This window comes from Blastomyces gilchristii (genome assembly GCF_000003855.2).
Source record: "Blastomyces gilchristii SLH14081 genomic scaffold supercont1.2, whole genome shotgun sequence".
NCBI classification, from domain to species: Eukaryota; Fungi; Ascomycota; class Eurotiomycetes; order Onygenales; family Ajellomycetaceae; genus Blastomyces; species Blastomyces gilchristii.
In genome coordinates, this window is record NW_003101681.1 from 1,676,122 (window position 1) to 1,700,577 (window position 24,456).

Here is a 24,456-nt window from a genome sequence, read left to right on the forward strand (position 1 = left end):
TTGGCATTCAGGAAATTGAGAAGAAGGAATGATTGAATGGTAATGATGATACGGCGGATCAATGGATTTTGCATGTATTTCTTGATTTTTACAGTTATTGCTGTACGGACGCCTTTTCTAATGAGGAAATCAGGGTCTGATTGATGTAATTAATTATTATTGCATTTTTGAAAGATTTGAGAATGAGGGAGGCCCCGGGTGGCGGCTTATAGACCACGGTGTAGCAAGAGGGGGTGTTGGTGATTACTACACCTACCCTAGTCACGTGCCACCCCAACCTATTTAGTGTAACTCGCGTAGTTAGAATACAACATAACAATGTTATTCTTCAAGAAGTCTTATTAACTATCTTTGTATAATAATATTTATACTACTGAAAAGATACATTATTAAGAGATTATAAAATATAACTTATATAAGATAAGAATCTGAATAGAATAATCTTATAAAGATTACAGTATTGAATAAATTCTTCTATAAGATGAGAATTATAATTATTTATTAATAGCAGTTAATAACTGCTTATTTAACACTTTTTTATTATTTTATTAAACTGCTTGATTTATTCAAATTCAATCTCATTATTTATAAAGTCAGATTTGAATACAGTGATAGTATAGTTATCAGATAAGTTGAAGTATGTATATTAATTCTCTAAATAAATCTTTAATTTCATTATAATTAATAAATTTAATACTATATTATCTACATCAATATACTTTATCACTGTTATTAATTCACAGAAGTATAATAACTATATAATAGAATTTATATCTTTAAAGATAATTATAACTCACTGTTTATATTCTTCTTCTTCTTGAAATTTAATCTTATTAAAGTTGTAGATATTACAGTGAAAAAAATGATATTAATAAAGACAGTTTTATATTAATTAAATCAGTTAATAATAAAGTATATATTTTTATAAAATGCTTATTTTAAATTTATGAGCTTTTACTTAACTCATTTATAATCTGACAGATGTTTAATAAATTAATATACTTATATTTTACTTACTATAAGAGATATAGTCTTTGAATCTGTATAATACTATCTTAACATGCAGTTTACAGCAGCTTTGATATACTTAATAATAAATAGATAAAAATTAATATTCAACTGATAAATTCATATCTTAATTATCTCTTTCTAACTGTTATTCAATACTCAATTCAGTGAAACTCTCATAGTTCTTGATTTCTTCTCATTGATTCTCTTATATAAGATGATATATAAGACTTTGAATTCTTATAACAGAGATATGATTTTTAATTTTAAATTGCTTTTATACATATTAATAGCTCTTTGCAACTACTTCTCAGTGTAATTAAAAGATTTAGACATGATTATAATTAATGATGATTATTTGAAGATGAAGAATGAAGATATTCAAAATATTTTCTGTACAGTGTGGTTTTCTGTACACTGTGGTGCACTCACTAGAGAGAGTGAGTAAGCATGGCACGGTTACTCCGTACATTATTACATCTGCATTTCTGGACGGTAATGGCCAATACACGAATGGCGAGGCCAAGCCTGTAACGTATTGATATCCGTGTATCAATACGTAATTTATCGAACAATCGAACCAGACGATACCGCCAGCCGCCAGCTGGTGCAGGTGAGTTCGGAGCGGTCTGTCTGCAGACACCGGACAACGTTTTGTGGCTTGAAAGCGCTCGCTCTAAATGGAGCCTTTTTGGATACCCATCGGGGAGGAGATGTGAAATGTGGCCTGCTGGATGGAGCCTCCATGATGAGAAGCAGCACAGAGCACTTGGGCTGCTTTGTGGAGTATATATATTTATTTATGCGGTTTCAGTATCCTAGAGCAAGCTGTCAAGAGCTGCCCTACCTTGAGCCACGGAGTAGCTCGGAGAGATTGTCAAGCTGACAGACCAAGCAAACCCAGCCAGCCAGCGTCGTTCAGCACTGGGAGCGCCTTTACTGAGAGGAGAGTCAGTCAGTCAGGTACCGGGCAACCTCCTACCAAAGCCAGGGGTGACGAAAATGCCGGGAAAACGAGAATTAGCCGTCATTTCAAAAAGGTACATTTAAATACGGGCTATCCTTGCGCCGGCGCGCATAGCAGAGACCAGTCAAGGCGTTCCGGAAGTGGCTTTTCGCAAGAAGGACACCAGCCGGTGCAACGGAGAGCACGTCTCTGACTGGCTGGTGAGCGGGAGCTTGTGGTTTGCCAGCATAGGCTTCGACTGGTGAGTTCGACGATGCGCCGATACCACTTGGCATCCTGTTTCTGGAGTGTTTTTTCACGCGGGAAGCTCTGCCATTCTGTAACCCCAGTGGTCCAGCGAACGAGCACTGGCCACTACCGAGCGGGCTGGGAGGTAATTTAATGTTGACGGCGCCGCCATCAATACCCGCAGATACCTTGGTACGGTATACAGATACCCGACCCGCAGCCCCGGCCGGGAAGCCCTGCTCGAAGGTGGAGCCTGCGCTGGAATTTCCTCGAGGCGAGCATCAACTCCCCCGCCCGTCAAGCGGTGCCGTCGTGGTGGACACAGCCGTACTGCATGTATACCGCTAAACAGGGCGGCTGTATTGGGCGCTCTCCTCTTTTCTCCTCTTTCTCGTTTTCCTCTTCTTCTCGCTGTTTTCCCGTTCTTCTTGCTTCTTCTCTTTTGCTTCCGTTCCTCAACCTCACCACCACCCTCTCCCATCCCTCCTTCGCCGACACACTCGACGTCCAAACCATCTTGGGTGCTGGAATTGCGCCCTCTCTCCCGTCGCCTCTGTTGGGACCGCATCCGGTTCTCGTTTGCTGTTCAGCTTCCATCAATTCAACACCAGTACCAGGTTGCTGACTTCCAAAGTCGCCTAATTGTCAAAATATCCACTCGAATCAGCGCGAAAGGATATCCGGGATCAAGACTCTGGCTCCACACAACACAACGAATATCCGTCTGACCTACTGATCAATCCCATCGATCGAGCGTCTACATATCGTCCTACCAACAACTCCACGCCACGCATGAGCATATTCACATCCAACTCTGCACCTTCCACTCCGACATATAATACGAGAAGCTCCCAACCAATTACACCGATTTGAATTTCGATATCGACTGGTCTCCGCCTGGGCCTGTATTCTGGATTGAGTGGGTTGCAGTGGTACTCGAAATTCCGACATCCTGGTTTCCTTAAGTCTTGGAAAGCCGTATATTTAATTGTTCATCCGTCCTCATCAACATTTTAAATTTGCCTGAATGCCCATCTAAGTCGCTCCCGTTACCGATACTATGACTGAGCCAACGACTCCCGCGAAGAACGGCGCGGAGAAAGACGACGGACTTGGAAAGTACATGAAGCGGGTGAAGACCGTGCTCAAGGGTCGAAATAGAGCATCCGTTTCGAGCATGACGGACATTATCGGCGAATCCAGCAAAGCTGGAGAGAAAGCAGCAGTTACTTCGTAAGCACAACCCTCTATGCCCAATTTTCCGATGGAGAGACGGTGTTCTTTGCCGTGATCAGCACAAGAACTTACTCGATGTTTATCCATAAATTTAGTAGCAAGCCAGCCGCAACTACCGTGAAGAAGACCTCTGCAGAGCCTGTACAGGTTCATCAATGGAGCACCCTCCAGCAAGAGAAAGCGCGTGCTTTGTTCGCCAAGTACGGGTTGACTTTGGAGCCGAGCGAATGGATGTCGAAACCTGCGGACCGGAGCGTGCAGCGAGTTGAGAAGCCGGTCCGTATGAGAGTTCGCCGCAACTGCCATCGCTGCCTCACCACCTTCGGTGCGGACAAGGTGTGCGCGGGCTGCCAGCACTTGCGATGCAAGAAATGCTTCCGCTACCCGCCTGCGAAGCCCAAGGACGGATGCCTTGAGAAAGACAAGGCCAAGGCAGCAGATGTCCCTAAGAAAGCTGTTCTTACGATTCCCTCACGCACGGGAGGCCAAGATCTCGTCCGCAAGCCGATCAGACAGCGAGTCCGCCGCACCTGTCATCACTGCCAGACGCTGTTCATTGGAGATGCCACTGTGTGTTCAGAGTGCGAGCACATTCGCTGCAAGAAGTGTCCTCGAGATCCGTACGTATTCTTTAATCAACATATTTTGTTTTGACAAGGAGAGGAGTTCGTGATTTTGAAAACTAACTGGTATGATATGATGCTTTAGACCGAAACTGAATAAGTATCCCGATGGTTACCCTGGAGATGTCGAACCGCCCTTCGAGCCTCAAGAACGCGTCTGGCGGAAACCGAGACGCCGGGTAAGATGGACATGTCACAATTGTTCGAAGTTGTTCCAGGCGGGAGACAGGGTTTGTCCAAGCTGTCAGCATGAGCGGTGCTCGGATTGTATTAGAGACCCGTAAGTTTGCTGCCATCCAATCTATCCAATCCATCCATCCATATATCCATGTTATATATATATATCTAACTGAGCATTCGTCGCCATTCAGACCAAAGAAGATCAAACCCGAACCAGATCCGGAACTTCTCCGACGAGTGGAAGAGCGGCTTGCTAAGGTATCGATTTCTGCGTCAACTTAGCAGCTCGTATAGGTAGTAGCCCTGGGCATTTTCACCGTGTTTTCTTATTTCTGAATCACCGTCCGTCCATGCTGTTGCCCACTTTTTCTCCTTGTTCATTTTGAGTAACTATTTCCTTATGCGATTTTGACTCAATCTTTTCTCTTCTCCGCGATCTATGCTCTTAATTTCTCATCTCGGCACTCCCCATCTATATCTATATCTCTATCTGCAATCTTGCTTGTCCAGCTTTTCCTCCCGCATTTTTGTCCACCCCCACGACCCCTTGATGACCCTAACGGTACTTGAGCGAACAATCAAAATTCACTTTGCCCCGTAATAAAGCAATCAGCCAATCCAGCAGCTTCTTGTCCCTCTCAATTCATTCATTCATTCATTTCATTCATTTATTCATTCATCCATATCTCTTTTCCCGAAAGCGTTCTGCAGCTCTCCCGCTACTACCCCCTTTATCCTTTTCCCTTCTATACCCAACATTATTAGATAACCAAGTATCTCTATATGTTACCTTGAGAGAATTGATCTATTGGTGAATTTCTTTGTCGATATATATACACTCCTCCCCCGGCCTACTATTTCACAGCGTCTCACGTTTCCACGCGCCTTCATCCTCAACTTGTCTTGCATATGGATTCTCAACGTGTGTTGGACAACTCTCGCTATTCTTTTTCTACGTTTCACACTCTTATCTTCCTATATCCTCTCCCGAACGCACCATCAACTCAAATTTGAGGATACTTGTTCCTTTTTTACACATATTTGACTCATTCTTGGAAATACCCACTACCCAAATTTAGTAAACGAATGAACTTGTTATCTATCGCCAGCTCTCTCGCCAGTTGATATATGTGATACTGTCTTAACCAAATACTGTGTCTCAATTTGATATATTCCTGTGACTCCTTTCCCACTGAACCCTCCTTACTAGTCAGAGGCTGGGGAGCGGGCAGCGTACGTATAGATGGATAGTTTTGCTAGTTGAGGGAAACGCAAACCCATATACACCTAGACATACCATAGACACTCTTATTAAATCTTTCTCAGTATAATTTCAAGACCAACTCAATACGTAGATCCATGAAGGCAGAAACCGGCACCTGGTAGTCTATAAGGAGCCAACGCTCATGGGATTGGGGGAGTGAATACCGCTCCATTTTTATATACAGGAGTTAACTATCTCGGTAGGTGTACTCTAGCCGGGGGTTCCTCATTGATACTCTCAACCGTAAGCTCCTTCGGTACAGCGTAAGCATCTCGAACATGTTCTAAACATGTTCTAACTGACGACGGAGGCGAAAAAAAAGAAAAGAAACAAAAACGGAGTCATCAGGGAATTTTCAACTGGGCTTAAAAAAAAAAAAAAAAAAAAAAAAAAAAAAAAAAAAAAAAAAGGAGAGCACAAGAAACGGAGTTAATCTATCAATCTTCTTCTACCAGAGATCCCATCCACCCACAGCTCCACAATGTAAGTAAGCCGGAGAAATCTATTAACTTAGCAGTTAGAGGCCTCAAGGCATTGATTGCTCTTCAAGCTTTTCTATCCGTATATTCTTTTGATTGGTTGGGATATAGCTTATTTTCTTCTTGTCCATTCGCTATGTTCGGTTTTTGTTAGTTTAGCTGGGAAGCAAAGAGCAAAGAATCATTGCTAACTAATAATAATAGAATCTTTTTTTTTTTTATACGTTAAAATGTTAACGTTAGTTAGCTATTATTCGAGCTCTCCTTGTTTTCTTTTGACGCAGGCCGAGAAATTTGGAGTGTGGTGGTGGATACAGACAGGCTCCATCTACGTTGGTGAGACTGGTTGACATTGCAATTAATTATGAGGAGCCCATTGGAGATACATAGCTAGAGCTTGTGTAGCTCCTGTAACTCAACTATAGTTATCAAGATTACACATACGGATTAGATGTGGAGTGAGAATTATTATTATTATTATTATTTCGATGAAAATAGTTGAGCATAGAGTAGGGAAACAATATAAATATTCTTCTCATCATAGAAAAGGGTTATATCAGAGCGTATTAGTAACAAACCATAGAATGATGCTGATGATTAGTTATTAGTTATGAGAAGGTAAATTACCAAACCCTGTATTTAGAAGTGTCGGAGCTATTATTATTATGTAGCAGCTTGCAATAATAGTAACTAATCATTAAGAACCCCGTTGTTACACTTTACTTATGCACCCACCCGATTCCCCGAGACCGGGATCAAGTGCAATAACGAATCCTGGTTGGCGGTTCTCTTTGTCTGATTCGGCGTCTCTACATGAATGCTGGAACGCTCATCAGCGTTTATCAAAACCGACAAAGTCGAGGGGAGAGAGAGGATTGGCAGACTGACAGTTGACAGGGTTCGGCGGGTGCGATCTTCAAGCTTCTTCTGTTCTGTATCGTATCGTATCAGCGGAGGCCAGCATCAGAGACTCGAGTCTCCAACAATAATGAATGGTTAGTTACATATATTTCCTTTTGTTTTCTGGTTTCTGTCAGTGTGAAACGCTGACAACCGCGTGGTTTGAAGCGGGTGGCTTTTTCTTTTTCTTTTTCCTTTTTTCCTTCGTCTTCTGTCGTCTTCTGGAACGTCGGGAAGAAGTGGAGGGCATGCTTTTTTGATATTCTTTCTCTACTTCGTTCTTCTTCTTCTTGGTATATAACAAATTCTAGAAGTTTGCTTGATCCATTTTATCCTTCAATAAATACTGTAATGATCCTCGTCCAAACCTCAACATCAACATCTTGTATTAGTCTCCTAGTGGCATTTCGGGGCGGTTACAATTAGTTAGCTGTTCATGATGGATTCTGTTTCACGTCCTTCAGCATTCAATGCCAATGGCCCGTGTTCATGTCCACGTCTCAAGTCCACGTCTCAAGTAGAGAAATGCATGCATACCTGGGTAAAAAGTATCCACAACTATTCGGAAACAGACGCGGAAACCCTTTCTCTCTTAAGACGAAAAGAGAGACATCACTGTACCGTACCTGAGGGTTTTCACCAATTGGAGATGCAAGGCGGTTATCAAAACAAATATATATTATATACTCTTTTGGAGGAAACATCGGACATTATCACCACCAACTCCTCATCATGTCCCCTATTTTCATTTCGCGACTCGTGTACGGTTCGGTTATGGCTATTAGAGCTCTAGGAATAGGACTATCAAACCAAGCCTCGAAATCAGCCGTAGGAGAGGGGAGGCTGAACGCATTAGCTAGGACGATGTATTAATGACAATAAGGCGATTGATTGTCGAGGATGGATTTCTCTGGACTTCGGTATCGCTAGGTGCGGTGTGCATCTTGTCATCAGCTTGTCATCATTCCCCGTCCCACCTTCAAGGACAATATACTCCGTATATTAAATGGGGACAGGGCAATTCTGTGCCAGCGGATTCAGCGCCGGAGGTTTCCTGACAGGCTTCGTTTAACGATGCTGCACAAGTATGCCAATAATAATATGGCAAATGATCACACGAACCGACATTGATAACGTATGTACCACGAGTGTCATTGTGTCACTCTCCAAAGCAAGAACATTTTTTTTAAATTTTTTTTTTTTTTAAAAAGTTGCGCACGCAATGGCTATTGACTTTGGCGTCCTCGGTTCTCTATTGATCCCCCTTTTCGGGCGAGCTGTGACTCTGTTGACTAGGAATTTGATAGCTTGTCGCGCCTTTTTCACGGAAATAGAATAGATCAATCAATTCTCCACAACAACCAACAAGACTGTTGCCAAGAATCATATCAAAAGCGCGTTTATTTCTAATCTCTTATTTTTAAACAGAAAAAAAAAATAATAATAATAATAATCCGCCCGAGGAGGCCCAGAGCCTAGTACCTAGCTGAGTTGCGTGGGTATGGAATCACACATTTAAAATATCGCTTATTCTGTCACTACGATTGGCCCGCCTAACACTTATAACTATAGCAACTGACTGCTCCGCCCTCTTTCATTATATTTCTTTTCATGCGCTTCATGCGCGGTTATTCTATCCCCTCTTTTGTTATTGTTCTCTCTCCCTTCTTTCTCCCTAGCAAGTTCCGTAGTCGAGCACAGGATTCAAAATATATTCCTGCTATTATTGTTTCATTATTCGGGACATGTGCTTTACGCAGTAAAAACTCCTGTGAGCCCTAAGCCCGCTCCCCCCCCTTAGCACTGTCTCTCCCGATCCACCCCACCAAGCGGGCCGCCGAGGGCACCACCATAGTACCCGTGCGCTATGTTCCAGCGCAGGGGGGGGAGGGATATGGGGGCGGCGGACCGATTAAAAAAAAATAAAAAAAATCGGATAATAGGAGGCGGGGGAGGGGTTTGGGAATTATTTACACATGACTCCAGATTCCATATCTTGTTGGATTTCCCAGACAGCTTTATTTCAATATTGAAAAGCCCTTGAATGACCGTTGGGTAACTATTGACTCAAACGCAAGCGTAGATTTTTTTGCGAACATAGACAGCATATCGCACGGTTCGTCGTTCTACTTGCTATTCAATTTATAAAAGTGAACATACTCTGTAGTTACTCTGCGCGATATCGGTTGCCTTGCCACTCAGTGGCCAGTTAGAAGTTGCAGACCTACACAGTACACATGTTGGATTGGGGACTGATGGGGGATTTTGATATGGTGCAGTACATATGCAGAAGTATGTAATGTATGTATGTACTTCAATCGAGAGCCCGGATTCTCGGGGATCTTGGCGGTGAAGAATAAAATATCTGAATGAAGCGTCCGCCTGCATATGTCTGCATGTATGTATGTACTGTCAATGTGTGGCACCTTGTCGCAAGACCATTCAGAGCATTCTTGCATCTTGCCACACCAGCGCAAGCTTCGGAATTTCGGCGGAATGGAAGATATGACTCTGCGTTTCAACTGGGAGGGGAGTTTCTGATAGTAAAATGGAGATGGCGTAAATTAAGAGTTGCCTTCCAGCCGAGGTGGCATAGAACAAATCTTATCATTCATGAAGCTCTTTTATCCAGCGGAACGCACATGCATTCTTGAATAGTGTTAGCTGGAGGAACCCCCGCCCCCGTCCGCCCCTTCCCCCCCTGGAATACTCTGCGTCAAGCACAGGGTCTGGAGAACATCAGCAGGAAATCTCGCGACAATTGCCAGGGGCCTGGGAGCCAGGGTCTCACAAAAGCCGGGATGAAAGAATGGGGTTTTTTTCTTCTTTTTTTTTCGCCTTCTTGATACGACCGACCTGCTTATGTGCATAGAAGCCTCTCAGACACAAAACTGGCAAGGATATAGAGAAGACTTGCCACACATGTTCGGATTAAGAATAGTCGACCGTGTCTTTCCCTGCCGTCTGAGAGAGAATCAAGACAGCATCCTGGGCTCTGGGCGGGGCAGTTTTAGGGTGGCAATCACCCAGCGGGGGTTCATTCCTTGCATAAATCTTCCAAGTTTTGAAATAAATAAAAGAGATTATGATGAGACAGGAAGGTGGTGTCACTCCCGCGCATGAATCGGAAACCAATGAAAAAAAGGGAAAAGACACCCGGAATTTTAGTCACCAGCCAGCATAGCACGACAGCGCATGAGAAAACCTATTCCCGCACGCACAAGTGATATCGTAAAACTTCCTTTTTCGTCGTCATTGAGAACTCGTTTCTCCGTACGATCATCTCAACCCACAAGGAACGCGAGGAATCAGATACCCTAAAAAGCTCTACACATTGGCATGATTGGCTGGTTCTTGGCTAGCCCCCATCTCTGCCGTTGAACAACGCATTGGGTGCTGCATTTGCAGAAGGCTGCAGCAGCTCTGCATCTCCTCAGTGGACGCAAGATTCCCAGCAGTAGGGAAACTAATAGGATCAATCCGCGGCCTGGAGTTACCCTCTCCGGAGTGGAGCGGGACAGGGCAGGCGAATTCGAAAAGAAGCATGCTTTTTTTCGAGCCGTCCGTCTCTCTCAGCATGCATATTTATGCAAGTTTGCTATTCAGACTCGGCAAGTTGCAGAAGGCAACTCCGATGCAACGTTGTAGTTGGCGGGGTATCGGGAGTTCTGACTGCAGGAAGAAGAGAAGAGAGAGTGTGGCTTTATTGTGGAAAAAGGCTTCTGCATGCTCTTGTGCTGCACTTGATTCGGTTAGAGTGGCGGAAGGGATGGGGTATTTGTACTTGTACCTCCACCTCAAGCGCTGAGAGGAAGTGCTAAAGTGCTCGAAAACAGAGAACTCGATCGAAACATATAGGAATCCATGGATATGGTCAGATAGGCGCAGTATGGTTATCACTGGAAACATCACCTTCACAGAGAGACCTTCCTATTCCAGACTAGCCACGCGTATTTTACACTCGTAATCTTTCAGCATGCGGCTGGCTGGTCACACCAGTTCGTCCTGGCTGCTGGGTGTACCGAGACCTCAGCGACGGCTCGTCCGGGGGAACGAAGCCGGGTCACGCTTGTACCACGCTTGTTGCGACTTGTATCGCTGCGAATCTTATTAGGGTCTGGAAGAGCTTGGTTCTTGGGGTCTGTGCTGACTCTGCGGGCGGGAGTGGTGTCATTGGGTTTTTTCATACCTGGCGCGGTATTTGATCGAAACCGCAGAACACGTGTATCGTATGGTTATTACGTGTACCGCGTTCTGTTTCGATCATGTATGGTATGGTAACTGAGAATGCTGGACTTGAGAAGAAAAGAACAATGGAAGGAATAAGATTAATAGCATAGTCATCGTCAATCACCGACAATGCATTGCCTGTGGGGAAAATAAAAATAATAAGAAATATATTCATGTTCATTTTCATCTCGTGGCTGCCCTCATCGTCGTTAGCCTGGCTCCGTACATACGAATAGGTCCAAATGCCTTGCCCGCTGCAGAGTTCGCTGTTTATCGTGCAACAGCAATTCTAGAATTGTGAATTCGGAATGATGTGTTGGGCTAATGACGAGGGACGAGAGGGAAATACAACCGTTTTACATCCTTTGCAATCCCCGATCCAGGACAACTTGAGACCTCCATCGCTCTCCGTTTTCTGCGCCCGAGATATCAAAAAGCCGAAAACCTGATCGTGCTCTGCTGAACTGGTGATGTCCTCTGATGCTTTGCTTATCAGGACATAAAAAAGGCATATGACATCGCACACTTTTATACCAGATGCGATGCCTCAAGCTCAAGCTCCCTCCGTGGCTTGTGATCCAGAATCACTCGAAACCATGGTAGACGGATATATGGCACTCGGGATCTACCACATATCGGGATCAGGGACCTCCACCTTGAAAATACCTCCAATGCCGATAGTCCTAATCGGGGAATACACGTTGTGTTTGCCGGCTTGTTTGGATAGCGAGGGTCAGATCAGCTCTATGATAGCCACACCCCTATCATGTTTACCTTCCTTCAATGGCGACCCTCTCATCTCTCATCTGCATTGGGAAGAGAGTTATATCAAATGGCAGGCGTCCTCCGTGCAACTAAGATGCCCGACACCTATTCCTCGCAAATGGACTGGTAATCAGGTGAGCCCCGAAGGGTTTGCGGGCATTTATTTCTTCATCGCAAGACGTAATTCCCCCGTTTCCACTCTAAGAACACGTAACCCACGTCCTCTCTCTATTCGCATCATTGTTACCAATATTGATCAACTTTGGAAGCATTGGCGCCACATGAATGTTGATAGTCGAGCTTTCTTTACCCCTTTTTGGTATCCAGTTGGAACCCAATTTTTTCGCCGTCACCAGCAAATCCAAGTGTAACGATGTAACAATTGAGAAGTCTGCAACCTTCTTAATCACCAAGTTAAGAATTATGATGGTCTTTCTCATACTCTGCTCCGTCTGGTAACGGAGAAGCAGAAATGATAACACTGACAACGAACTTAACAGTTGCGCATATCCGTTAGTGCTGAAATGTGAGGCTCGTTCAGCACCGGATTGAATTAGCTAAGGAGGGTATTGGATGATCCGAGATAATAAGAAGTGTGTAGAAATCATGAATAAGATAAGACTTAACGATGGGTTAAAGGAAAACCCTCGGCATCGCCATGACATTGTGCGAGGGACTTCGAGCCAAAAAAATCCATGAATGGAGAGAGACATCGTTCCCCGGTAGCTCTAGGGAAAGGAGGGATAAGTGATGGCATGAGCTGAGGAAGCGCCTAAGGTTGAATCTGAGGAGCCGTGACACGGAGGAAGGAATATCACAACCCTTCTTCGATGTCTATATGGAGCACAGAAGCCTTGAATGGCATTACTATTATCAGACAATTTGATCCGCTCAATCCTCACTGGTTTCAGGAGAAAGGCGTGGTTTTCCGTTGTAGAACCGTCAAATCAAATCAACTCAAAAGAAATGGAATTATCTTCGCATAGTTTACACACTCGGAAAACGGAGCTGCTGCTTGAAAGGGGCTTGACGGAAAAAAAAAAAGAAAGAAAAAGAATGTTGACAAGAGCGAGACTCGAACTCACGCGGGTTTCCCCATACCGGATCAGGAAATCCTTATTAAGGAATTTCCAAGTGTTCATGCGACTTGAACGGTACGCCTTAACCACTCGGCCATCTTGTCATGTTTAACATCAATTTATCGGCCGCTACGTTCTCAAGTTATCCAAGAACAATCCAGGCTCGCGGGGGATGATCTTATTTCCCGTTTCAACATATCATTCTATCTCAGCGGCCAATGCAAATATGAACACGAACGCTTCCAGGGCCGCGCTACTCACCACCGTTCCTCTACCGTCAATCCTAGTGGCTAATCATGCAGGATTGCTTGAACCTGTTCTTGACCTTGGGCTGAGGACTGCCGACTGGTACTCTTTGTGCAGGCCAAAAGAGCCATTGCTAGCCGGGATTTCGAATTAGAGCGGCAGCCGTTCTTGGAACCCTCAAACTCCAGGCTGTCACTCGGTTGAATGGAGCGATAAGTGGCCGAAGCTATGGCTAGTTGCAGGCAGGCAGCTTCCCCGACACGATTTGCTGAGGATCACCATAGATAGCAGCGTACTATAGCAACGTACAAGATCTCGATGCATATTCCAGATTGAATTTTGAAGCCATTTTGCATGCGTCCGTCTTACTACACGGAGATTTAGATTCTTTTCTTTATTAAAGGTGAACAAACCATTCCGCCGATGGCGAGCCAGACTGCTTTGCAATCTGGTGAATAAATTGAACCATCCCCGACTTCCAGTTAAGAACGCGTTCCCGTCCCAGGTCCGGGGTACATGAGCCTCAAGGATCTCAAAGCCTGATATCGACCCCGAAAACCCCAACTTGACGCACTTCTGTGGTCAGTTACAGTTACATCAGCTGCCGCCCAGATATCCGGGGTGTATGGCATGAAACCCAACAAGCATTAAGTAGCACCTCCAGGAATTTCATACGTCTATACCATACCATATGGCTATACCAAATAATTTCTTCATGTTGATGCGAAGATCTGGGGATCACCGCAGGAAACAATTTACAATCCACATTTAAGCACTGAAGAACCCAATGTCATGAGTCCACCTAACCTTCCCAGATGAATCCCACAAATAAGACTATATTTCGATATCTGAAGGCGCTACCCGTTGGGTAGATGCGTCGTGATATCAGTGACATTACCAATAAGGCCTTCGCTGGTTCTTCATTCATGAATAGCATGGAATCATCGTGGCGCATTATTCGCTGTGTTGGTTATCATTCGTGGAAGCCATGCCGCCACATCTCTGGATGGGCGAGTTTGATGAAGTCGCCCAGCTTCTGCATCACCAAAGCGATGCTTGGTGGTGAAACCTTAAAAGAAAGAGTCACCGCTGTGGGTAGCGATGGTAGCGTCTCTCAGTTATTCGATTGTTTCCTAGAGAAATGAGATACATGACGAAGTCAGAATTAAAATGGAAAGCAACCAATTATTCAGCTTTCGTTGTTTTCTTATACTCTCTAAGTTTGGAGGCCGTGTTTCCGCGCAAAATGCGACATCCCCTGAGTTTACGCGCCAAGCGAAATTCTTGGGCTGACGGGCTGAAACCTCTAACGTTGCAACACCACTCACAAAACGCAAATGATCTCCCAGAACGGATCAAGGATCAAACCTAATTGAGAAAGAGCACAAACCATACAATTCTCGCGACAGGCAGGCCTTGTTGACTGGGGGTGAGAGTTTTGATCAAACCAAGCTCCGACAGGGTGGAACGTACACCCTCCTTGGCTGTTGCATATACACCCAAAGCCACGCGCTTAGTTGCAATCTTTGGTGAAAAATGACAATGCCATGCCTGCACATCTCGCGACGCCATGAGTAAAAGATTTCTTGAACTAGGGACTAACAAATCCTTCAATTGCTAGGGCTGACATGCATCAGGAAGGTGAGGCGATGCCGCTCTGCTGAGATATGCTCAAGAGGGCTGGAGCAATCTCTTTAAAACGACGTCCAACTTCCTGCGTCCCTTTAACTTGTTTCCATTTCCATTTTCATTTCTTTTTTCAAATTTTATTGTTGTGCCTTGTTCAAAGAAAACACATAATCTCGCATCTGCACCTGGTTTATTACATCCGTTCGTTGTCCATACTTCGTTCTCTTTATCTACTGCACATTTTAATATCACGGATTACACCAAGAAGCAACGCCAAAAGGGAGAAAAAAAAAGCAGCCATCATGAAGTCTCTAATCAACACAATTGCATTCGTCGCTGCCGCCTCTGCAGCGACAATCGACGTCAAGGTTGGCGATGAAGGTCTTACCTTTAGCCCTAACACCATCAGAGCTCAAGCAGGAGACGATGTCGTTTTCCACTTCTTCCCCAGAAACCACGACGTCGCGGCAGGGCCATTCGATGAGCCCTGCACCCCATCAGACGACGGTCTCTACTCCGGCCTCATCAACATCGACGGCAGCCAGCCTGATGCTACCTTCACCGTGAGAATCAACAACACGGATCCCATTTGGCTCTACTGCTCGACCCGCGGCCATTGCCAGGGTGGCATGAGTGCTGTCATTAACCCTCCGTGAGTTTATTTTTTACCCCCCTCTTTTAGCTCCTGTTTCTTCCTTTGCCTTTGGCCCCGTGTATTAATATGCAAACCGAAAAAAATATAGGGCTAGAGGAAAGACCCTCGAAGCCTATCAAACCGCTTCCAAGAACGCTCGAAGCGTCCGACCGGAGGAAGTCCGGGGCGGTATCTTCAGGGAGAACGGGGGCGCAAATCAATCAAGCTCCGCCTCAGGGACACCTTCCAGTAGCCCCACTGGCACCGCCACTGGAACCGCCACTGGAACCGGCACCGCCACTAGCACTGGCGCTGGTGGTGCTACGACTAGCCCTACCTCAACTCCTGATGCCGCATCTTCCCTTTTCAGCGAAGGGACCATGGTGTTCAACATATTCGCAGCGGTCGTCGCGGGTGGGGTGGGCTTTGTGGGTCTTCTGTAAATGAAGATCCTCGAAGCAGGTGGTGGGGGGTCGTTGGGCAGTTGAATCTCCATCATTATAATCTTACCATCTTGTTCTTTGCAACTTAGAGTTTTACTTGTATGTTCACTTCCCATTGTATTGGGGAGGGAGTGGCTACATCATCTTGATCTAGGTTGGCGATGGAGTGTGGAGAAGGGGTTCGGGGAGAGCGAGGGCGGGGCCCTTTGCATGCGCATAATTATTTACTTGTTATGACTCTGATACTTTGATCTTGCTACTTGTTTATTAATTTTATTTTCCCTGTTGTAGATACTCCTGGCTATTTGATGAGTTAGTTATACAGGCTGGCTAGCTTAATTTCTGCTGATCGTTCTGAGTTCCTACGTATGAGTTGTACAGGACACAAAGAAAAGGAAATATTACCATGCACGTATGAGATATATGATATTACCTGCTTTTTCATGGTGTTGCGAACTTGGGTCTAGCCCCCTGATGTTGTGTACCGCCCCTTGCAACATCAAGTTTCTCGCAGTTTTAATATTCCAAAGTCGGCAAGATTGAAGAGGAGTCTTCATCATAAAAACAACCCAGCCCTCGGAATATTCCCCTTCTTTGTCTCTCGATTGCCAGTTGGTATATTCTTGAATTATAGTTTCAAAATTAATTTTGTTTGCTTGAGTCGCGTTGGGGTATCAGTACATCAGATGGGGAGGGGTACTTTCCTTGTTGGAAACCCACTGTTACGCCAAAAATATTAAAATTAATAAGGTAATAAATAGGCTTAGATCCTAATTAATGGTTGTTTTCGAAGTCTTGATAAATGGTAAGGCAGAACGATCTTTGAGTCAGTAGAGCGGCAGCCGCTGCAGGAGTAGATTACTAGCTCTGACGGTTGTCATAAGAGTACACATTTGGCTATTTTACCTAATTAGTTACCACGAATAAGTTAATAACTCCTAAATAAAATAAGCAAACGAACCTAAAGCAAATTAGGTATATACCCTCCGGCTGATCATTTCCGTGCCCATATTGTTTTCATAATCAATCTCCTTATGCAGCGCTGGCCGATTCCCTAACGCACGACGAATAATCCAATCCTTGCTCTTAATCTCCTCCTCGTCCACCAAGGCCCCCGTCTCATCCCTAAGTGTAAGTGGCGGGATACAATCACTCCCCTCCAGCCGCTTGAGAATGACGTCATCCTCTGGCCGTGCAAAGTACACAAGGCTATATCTGGTGGTCTCGGCCTGCGGGCCGGGGGGGGACTCCACTCTGTGTATATTAGAGCGTAATAGGCCATTCGTGAATTTCACCATGGCATCGCCTAAATTTATGATTGCATGACCTGGCAAGGGGCGCACGTAACACCACTCTGCGTCCTTGCCTGGTGGTAGAATTTGTAGGCCACCCACGCGGTTGAAGAGGACGGTTACGCTGCCGAAGTCTGTGTGTTGACCTAGCGCCGTGCGCCTATCGTCTGGCGGCTGCGGCGGCGCTTTGATCATTCGTACCTGATCACCGCTGACAGCGTCGAGGCGGTGCATGTTTGCTAGGGTGGATGGGGGCAGGTGGAGACTCTCATTTAGCAGGTTGAGGATCAGGGTTACGATGCTGTGGGCATTGGTCATGAATGATTTGAAAACCGGTCGTGATTTATTGAGGAAATCCGGCGCTGGCAGGGGTTCTGAGATTCCGAAGATATCGTCCTTGGAAACCTGGTTGTGTTTTTGGTTAGCCCTTGTTCAATGGACTGCGCCTATATAACTCAATAGCCAACATTATATCCGGAATCTTCAAGGACCTTGATTGCTGAAACGCTTGGGTGACTATGGTTGGTAAAAGGGGCAATGATACATTATAAAATTCATTCCTATCAGGATTCCCTTCCCTGTCCACGACCGCTGCGCCAGTTTCCTTGTATCCAAAGTATGAATTCTCTTTGCTGAAATCATAGCGCCGTTTCTCGTCGATGTCTAGTTCGAATAACTGCTCCCCGATCCCAAAGAGTTGATCAGCATCTGCCAGGATCGCAGTACCGCGCAGGTCCAAATAGAAGAACCCCAAATCCTTGCATGCGCTGTATAAGCGTAGCACTTCGGTCTCGTCTTGGCTTAGGAGCTTTTCCAGCGAGAGACGCAGAAGCGGGGCGCAGGGCACATCGTCTGCGAACGGAGGGATTCCGGCGAAGTTCTTTTCATAAGACATCTTCTTTTTTGTTCACGGGGTTGTCAACACTAGATTTGCGTCCGGAAAAGATGGGAAATTAGCTATCTCTGAGGCATTTCTCGGAGAAATAGCAACGATATAAATAGTACTTAGATCTGGCGCAATGGTTTGGGGACCCATCAGATGGCCGTGGGGCTCGGTCGTTCTCCCCGCTGCACTGATGGTCCCAGTCCACGAGGGCGGGGAAGAGCGGATATGCCGAGGCCCCGTTTCTCAAATCGCAGACTCGCAGCGAGTTCCGCCAGAAGATATCCATGGATGTATGTATATCCGGTATGTGGGGAGGGAGGGTGATCGGCTTTACAAGCGCGAGTTTTCTAATATGCCTTTTCAATCATTCATGGCTATAACTTGGCGCACACGCCAGTAATGAACTATTAATATGCTAGCAATATCCCTCTCCAGCTAGATATGCCGGGTATAAGATTTGATTTACAGATGATAGCCATGCTCATCGTTGGAATGCACTGTTAGCACTGTGGATTGGACGAGATTGTGTGGAGGCCTGCTTAGTCACCACAATTTTCTACATTGACGATCCACCACCGCCAGGACATGACATGAACGCTGCTGAATAGCCCTCACGACGATCATGGCGCCCTCAGATGCTGCCCCTAATACGCGCGCCCATATTGCGCAGCAGCTGATATCCCGCGCACATTCACCTGATACAGCTTCAACCATTTTCACGGAGAAAGTAAAGCAGAAACCTCTCTTCCTCGGCCCGACATCCCCCACACCTGCCGATAACCGCTCTCGCCGACGACTCCACCGCTTGCGAAAGAAGGAATATTTCCTGCGTAAACAAAAACCGAAGCCCCTTTCTGCTCGGGAGAAGAGACTTACTGGCATATATGACCTACCGAAGAAGGAGATCAAATACGACATCTTCAAACGCCTCCACCAGATGTGGATTGAATACATGCACGACGTGCTTGATTTGAAACGGGACAACCCCCAAACCTATATTAATCCATTAGTCCATGGGAGTTTAGTGGCCAGCGCGGATTTCCATGGAGCGGAGCTTGAGGTCGTACGTAGCAGATGTGTTAGTCGCGTTGGTGTGAAGGGCATAGTTGTGCGGGACTCCAAATTTACATTCGTTGTAGTAACAGAGAAAGATGAAGCTAAGAGTAAGTTATAATATCTGTGCATAATTTCCATTGCCACATATACCATGGGGTTTCTGGCTAACATACTTTCTAGCAATTCCAAAAGAGCATACGATATTTCGTTTCCAAGTGCCCCTTCCCACCAGCGGCGGCGAACATATGGAAACGGACAAGAGCAATCTTATTTTCGAGCTACATGGCAGCCAGTTCGAGAATAGGCCCGTTGATAGAGCCAACAAAAAGTTCAAGTGGAGGAATATAGACTATCTTTGAGTACCCCAATGTCATAACCTGCAAGCCAACTAGCTACCTCGGAGGGTCCCACGACTTTCTCGAGCAGAAATAGACACCTGCGTGGGCCTCGTTCAGTATTTCACTCGAACACCGGACGTGGGCCTCTTAACATATCTGGCAAAATAACGACAAGAGGCAATGATCCTCCTCAAGCAAGGCGGTGAATTTGTTCGTTGGCACCTTATTATTTTCGGCATGTTGATTTCAACCGACGGCAGAAAATCTACAACCATACACGGGGTGTTGAGGGGAAAGGACAAGCTAAATTTACCTGGAAGAAGAGGGTAATTCTGGATCGCTCGAATCGCGTCCTCCATCTAGCTGGGTATGAAAGAAGTGCCAGTGCTTTTTCTCGGGCGTCATGCAGGTTACTATGAGTGTCCTGTGTGCGATCGAGAGGGCGGAGGTTCCGTCAAGGGATACATCCTTAACCGTCTTGGATATCTTCTCCATTTCAATTGGGGATATACTATTGTTTAACCTGGAGAGTCCTCTGGGCGCAGTCGGGGAGATAGGATTGCTGACCGTATGCTGCTCCTAGAGCCTGGCTGATATACTAGAACTTTTGACAAGGGATGAATGGGTGTCAAATCGTTTGTTGGGACGGGAAACTTCGCGAACTTACATTCCCCTTGACGTGTGTCATATATTATTATCCGTCTATATCACCACGCGGTGCATGATTGTTGTTTACTTCCTTTACCTTGTCTCCCTCCTGTTAGCAACTACGGCGAGATTGAGTGTGGAATCGACTTCAATGGAATCCATGTTACTTATGGCACGTAATGCTCCGCCAACATGGCCTTCAATTGTTCCCCGCCTTATTCATTGCAACTCCAGTCCATCAAATTGGTTGCTACCGCTACACCTGCTTCCGAGCATGGCTGTGTGAAATCTTTATCAATTTGTGCATCTTATGTTGGTTCTGGATATTATTGCATGTGCTTGAGGAAAAGTAAAATTTCAAAACGTTTTAAGGAGTAAATTTATACATTCCTCATCATATCAATACTCAACGTGATGCGTTGTTACATTAGTGGCGTTCACCTTGAAACGGTGTCCATTAAGCTAATACAACAACTGGCATAATACCGTCGTCATAATTCAGATGACATATATAGTGAAAGCTTCGCTCTCAACGCTAGTAGCTCCTCTTATATATCCAGTCGCATCCATTGTCCACTACTTCACGGTAGGCAGGCTGTTGGTGTGTTCGGCTGGCGGGCATTCCACACAAGGTGTGCTACTGGGCCTGTTTATTGAGATAGGCAATCCCAATCCTACAGCATGGAGTTATTGTCGACCTTGTTACTTCGAGGTATCTTGCGTTGTATCTTGTTGTTGGCACCGTGGTTTGATGTGAAGAGTGGATTCTCAACCATGGCTGGTTCTTGGTAGATAATTAGGTTACGGATGATGTATTCCATTTGAAGTTCCACAGAACACGTCGTTTCCAGGCAGACTCGATGCCCCTCTCGGAATGCAAATGCCATGGCTATCGCCAAGTCCTAACCGGCTAATATCGAGGTGCATACCGCCGATGTTCAGTGGGGTATTGTAAAATATCCACAAAAACTGTAAGAATTTAACAGTTTCCGCAGTCACATTCCAGCCCATTCGAAGCTAAAAGTCCTCACAGCATCAGGAGAAGTCTCGATATGAGTGTCATCAGGCCACTCTGCACCGCCGATAAGAAAACCTTTCTTGACGCCAGTTCCCAATCTACCACCGGCGACCAGGTTCATGATGTCGAATTCTTCATCCCACTCCGCAGAGACGGCTAGGAAGTGGGAGTGGAAACGTAAAGGGTCCCCGGGATATGCAAGGTACTGGCATCCAAATCGGAGGCCGGGAGATAGGAAGTATCCTTTCGAATGTAAGTGGGCAAAAAGAGGGTACGACTGTGGTACATCTGGAAGAGTGGGAGGCTGAGGGGGTGGAGCTTTTGGAAATAAACCATCTGATGTTGCGGGGGTGATTCCAAAGACAGCTTCCACGGCAATGGATTGTCTTGAAGGTGTAAGGGCTGAGGAAGGAGTTTGAGTAGAGCTTTCAAAGAGATGTTCCTCAGACTCTACTTCATTGGAACTTTGAGAAAGCGCTGAACCCTGGATCTGCAATGGCTCTGCCGGTTTAGCAGCGTTTCTCTTTTCTAATTTCTTGAGTGCTTCCTCTCTCCGTTGTTCCTTACGGCCCGCCTGGGCTAGTGCTGCTTGACGACCTTCTTGCTCGAGACTCTGAAGGTAACGATGCCGGTCCTGGTTAGCTAAGTTCTGCATGCCATCCTCATGAACCTTGGCATCATCAACGATATAAGCCACGCCCTTCTCAACTAGTATTCTTGCCTCCTCTGGCATAAGCTCCAGGGGAAGTCCAAGGAAGACATTCTGCTGGGGAATTTGTGGTAGAGTTCCTATCAGCGCACCACAAATATTGTGCTCCCGACGTAGATATGTCGCTATATCGACTGAGAAGAGGAAATAATGTCCGGATACCAGACTTATAGGAACTGGTAGATCTGGGATGCTCCCCATGGTGATCTATGGGTCATTGACCCGGAGCATCAAACAATGGCTCTACCCCGTATCGAGTCAACTAGTGGGAAGATGTTAGCCATTTACAGTTTATGCCATGGGTATCATTGATATATAGCAGTGTGCGTGTAATGAATCATAAGAAAATTTACGTTTCTCGTCACACGAATCCAGATTGTAACTGAGTTTTTCAGGGGATTGACAGATTTGTAGAGGATTAATCATTTAGGAAGGGAGTGGCTATCTCAAGAATGGCATTTCGATTTTTCACTTACCAGTTACACATTGTCATGAGCGTCAAATGGTTGACCATCCTCAGTGGGTTAGGATTTCGAAGTTGTTTGAAAATGGGAAGAAAATTTGTTCTCTCAGCATGCTCAGCCTTGATTTCAATTACGAACTAACTACTTTTGGATTAATAGGCCACTATGCACGCCGTGCAATCATGTGACTTGGGTCTCCCCCGCTTGGTCTCAACTTCAAACACAGCATGCCAATGTTCAATGCTAGCATTTACTATTATTTTACGCATATAAGGCAGTGTCGTTACCTCCAATGAACGTCATATGGCTTCTCAGCCTCCTTTTTCTGGGACCGTTTCTCCTCTTTCTAGGTGAGTACCTACACGAATACCACATACGTAATTATCGGCCTGAGCTAACTCAGGTTACAGCGTTCTTGGTGTTGACCTCCTGCCTCGGGGATAGCTTCCGTGCCCGCATTGCAGGTTTCTCTATCAACCCCCGAGAGGCCATCTACGATCGTAGTTATTTACGGACGATGACGAATAGCGGTTCTGCTATGTCCGAGCAGATTGAGCTGGAGGATATGTTAAGAGATCGTGCGGATGGTTATGACAGTGATGATGCCTTATGATCGAGATATAGGTTACAACTTCAATCGCCCAGGAAAATAATTTGGAGATGATTAGAATTCTAGATGTTCTTTGCTCGTTCCACCTGAAGCGCCACCCTGCTGTGCTTCGTTATCCCCCTCCACGGGTGGCAGGCTAAATGGCTTAATCGCGAATTTCCTCCTGCTAAGAGTGAAGGCCCAATCGTCGCCCAAACTGCTATCCCCGCCCCCTCCTCCTCGCTCATGCAGAACGGGCAGCCGGTGGATTTTGAGCATACCCTGTGGTGGTTCTTCCTGTGCTGTGGCTGCTCCCGATGTTGCAGATGGGCTGGCATCGGATAGATGTGGGAATGGTGCGAGCTCGATAACACCGTCGCTCAACAGTTCAATCCATCGAGTGAGTCCCGAGGCTCTAGGGTATAGGAATAATGGGAGGGTAATCATCGCCGTTACGCGATTGGAGTACGACGACAGAATGGCGCGCATGGAATGCAGAAACTGCAATACGTGTTCGGGTTGGCTGGCATGTTGGGGGGATAAAGCTGGAGAAAGCAGGGATGGAATTATTATTCGGTGGATGATATTTGGGGGTGAAGTTGATATTGCGGTAGACAGTCGATGGAGAGCAGATGTATACGGAGATGCAGTTGGTGTTGAGGAGGTTGAAAGAGGGATGTAATTTATAGAAGGGAGAGAGGGATGGGCCAGGCGCTTCGTTAAATCAAACGTGTGACAGAACACCTGCGGTGCCGGGGAGGATTGTGATGAATCTGCAGTTTTCTCTGCTGTTGGAGCAGGGGCTGTTTAAATAATTAGCCATTCGCGTACTTCCTCAGACACCCTGACCAAACCATGCTCCTCGTCATGGGGGAAATAGACACAAAAATACTATCGACCAACATACGTCTAGACCCTGCGACGCCAGCGCCAAATTCGCCCAATCGCTCGTATCTCCAGGCTATTTTCATTTTCTCTCCTGCGCTTTTACTAGGTTTATCATCTGCAGTTTCTCCCGCTCCAACAAGCCCAGGAAGAGCCCTCCCCCATTGCTCACCAACACCAATGATATGAAGTTGGTGCTCTTGAACCACACCCTCAGCAGCGAAATACCTCAGCAAAGCACCGGCAAAATCGGTTGTACCGCTTTCTTCAATCAGAAGCGAATTCCCCAGCACTAATCCTGCATGCCCGGCTAATAAATTATCTAAGGTTGGAGTACCGGTGGACGTGGTCTGTCGCCCATCGATAGGTGAGGGGCGGAGTCCTAAAGTAGGCTTGGTGGGCGGTTGCGGAGGCTGCGACGGTTGCGAACTGGGTAGATTGGGAGCAATTCCACGGGGTGAGCCTGGCGATAGACCTATATTCCTTTTGCGGAATGACATGATAGCGAACAAAAGAGGATGTTGAAAAATTTCTACATATAGCTTATGAGAATCAAGAAGTTCGTCACAAAATAACTTAAAAAGAGCCAAGGGCGAGAGATATTTACTGCTGCTTTAGGGGACCCCACCGCTTTAATGTGTAGTTAAGTTAACTACGGAA

The 24,456-nt window shown here is 45.8% G+C and overlaps 9 protein-coding genes and 1 non-coding gene across 12 annotated transcripts; 5 read left to right on the forward strand and 5 right to left on the reverse strand.

Annotated features, from left to right (window-relative positions):
* The first annotated feature begins 1,468 nt into the window (after window positions 1–1,468).
* On the forward strand, window positions 1,469–5,523 carry BDBG_01074 (uncharacterized protein). Its single transcript, XM_002628119.2, has 4 exons — window positions 1,469–3,436; window positions 3,535–4,059; window positions 4,148–4,342; window positions 4,434–5,523. Exons 1-4 carry the CDS (start codon window positions 3,264–3,266, stop codon window positions 4,522–4,524), a joined length of 984 nt encoding a protein of 327 aa, XP_002628165.1. The 5' UTR covers window positions 1,469–3,263; the 3' UTR covers window positions 4,525–5,523.
* BDBG_01073 (uncharacterized protein) lies at window positions 1,827–3,003 on the reverse strand (the record flags this gene model as incomplete). The annotated part of the gene is made up of 4 exons (XM_002628120.2): window positions 1,827–1,947; window positions 2,063–2,461; window positions 2,535–2,841; window positions 2,937–3,003. The coding sequence occupies 4 exons, from the start codon at window positions 3,001–3,003 to the stop codon at window positions 1,827–1,829; spliced, it is 894 nt and encodes a 297-aa protein (XP_002628166.2).
* Window positions 5,524–11,239: 5,716 nt separating the features above from the next.
* Window positions 11,240–12,293, forward strand: BDBG_01076 (uncharacterized protein). Its single transcript, XM_002628122.2, has one exon. It carries the CDS (start codon window positions 11,628–11,630, stop codon window positions 12,249–12,251), a length of 624 nt encoding a protein of 207 aa, XP_002628168.1. The 5' UTR covers window positions 11,240–11,627; the 3' UTR covers window positions 12,252–12,293.
* Window positions 12,294–12,940: 647 nt separating this feature from the next.
* Window positions 12,941–13,063, reverse strand: BDBG_16276. The gene has a single exon. It is a non-coding gene; the product is annotated as a tRNA-Leu (tRNA).
* A 64-nt stretch (window positions 13,064–13,127) lies between these two features.
* BDBG_01078 (extracellular serine-rich protein) lies at window positions 13,128–16,899 on the forward strand. The gene is made up of 2 exons (XM_002628124.2): window positions 13,128–15,486; window positions 15,578–16,899. The coding sequence occupies exons 1-2, from the start codon at window positions 14,873–14,875 to the stop codon at window positions 15,909–15,911; spliced, it is 948 nt and encodes a 315-aa protein (XP_002628170.2). The 5' UTR covers window positions 13,128–14,872; the 3' UTR covers window positions 15,912–16,899.
* BDBG_01079 (oxidoreductase) lies at window positions 16,063–18,609 on the reverse strand (the record flags this gene model as incomplete). Of its 3 annotated transcripts, none has more annotated exons than XM_031720176.1 (3): window positions 16,063–17,608; window positions 17,748–18,127; window positions 18,209–18,609. In XM_031720176.1, the coding sequence occupies 2 exons, from the start codon at window positions 18,096–18,098 to the stop codon at window positions 16,883–16,885; spliced, it is 1,077 nt and encodes a 358-aa protein (XP_031576232.1). In that variant the 3' UTR covers window positions 16,063–16,882. The 3 variants fall into 3 exon arrangements, with proteins under 3 accessions (XP_031576232.1, XP_002628171.1, XP_031576233.1); XM_031720177.1 differs by lacking the exon at window positions 18,209–18,609 and having other exon boundaries at window positions 16,788–16,808; window positions 16,873–17,608; window positions 17,748–18,098; XM_002628125.2 differs by having other exon boundaries at window positions 17,748–18,609.
* Window positions 17,248–22,398, forward strand: BDBG_01080 (ribonuclease P protein subunit POP4). Its single transcript, XM_002628126.2, has 3 exons — window positions 17,248–19,252; window positions 19,326–21,102; window positions 21,165–22,398. Exons 1-2 carry the CDS (start codon window positions 18,712–18,714, stop codon window positions 19,502–19,504), a joined length of 720 nt encoding a protein of 239 aa, XP_002628172.1. The 5' UTR covers window positions 17,248–18,711; the 3' UTR covers window positions 19,505–21,102; window positions 21,165–22,398.
* Window positions 20,056–22,424, reverse strand: BDBG_01081 (tRNA-intron endonuclease, archaea type). The gene is made up of 2 exons (XM_002628127.2): window positions 22,335–22,424; window positions 20,056–22,120 (listed from the first exon to the last, which is right to left on the reverse strand). Exon 2 carries the CDS (start codon window positions 22,057–22,059, stop codon window positions 21,127–21,129), a length of 933 nt encoding a protein of 310 aa, XP_002628173.1. The 5' UTR covers window positions 22,060–22,120; window positions 22,335–22,424; the 3' UTR covers window positions 20,056–21,126.
* Window positions 22,425–22,528: 104 nt separating this feature from the next.
* On the reverse strand, window positions 22,529–24,424 carry BDBG_01082 (elongator complex protein 4). Its single transcript, XM_002628128.2, has 2 exons — window positions 23,819–24,424; window positions 22,529–23,714 (listed from the first exon to the last, which is right to left on the reverse strand). The coding sequence occupies exons 1-2, from the start codon at window positions 24,294–24,296 to the stop codon at window positions 22,987–22,989; spliced, it is 1,206 nt and encodes a 401-aa protein (XP_002628174.1). The 5' UTR covers window positions 24,297–24,424; the 3' UTR covers window positions 22,529–22,986.
* BDBG_16277 (uncharacterized protein) lies at window positions 22,533–24,422 on the forward strand. Its single transcript, XM_031724265.1, has 2 exons — window positions 22,533–22,672; window positions 22,733–24,422. Exons 1-2 carry the CDS (start codon window positions 22,615–22,617, stop codon window positions 22,933–22,935), a joined length of 261 nt encoding a protein of 86 aa, XP_031576234.1. The 5' UTR covers window positions 22,533–22,614; the 3' UTR covers window positions 22,936–24,422.
* Window positions 24,425–24,456: the final 32 nt, after the last annotated feature.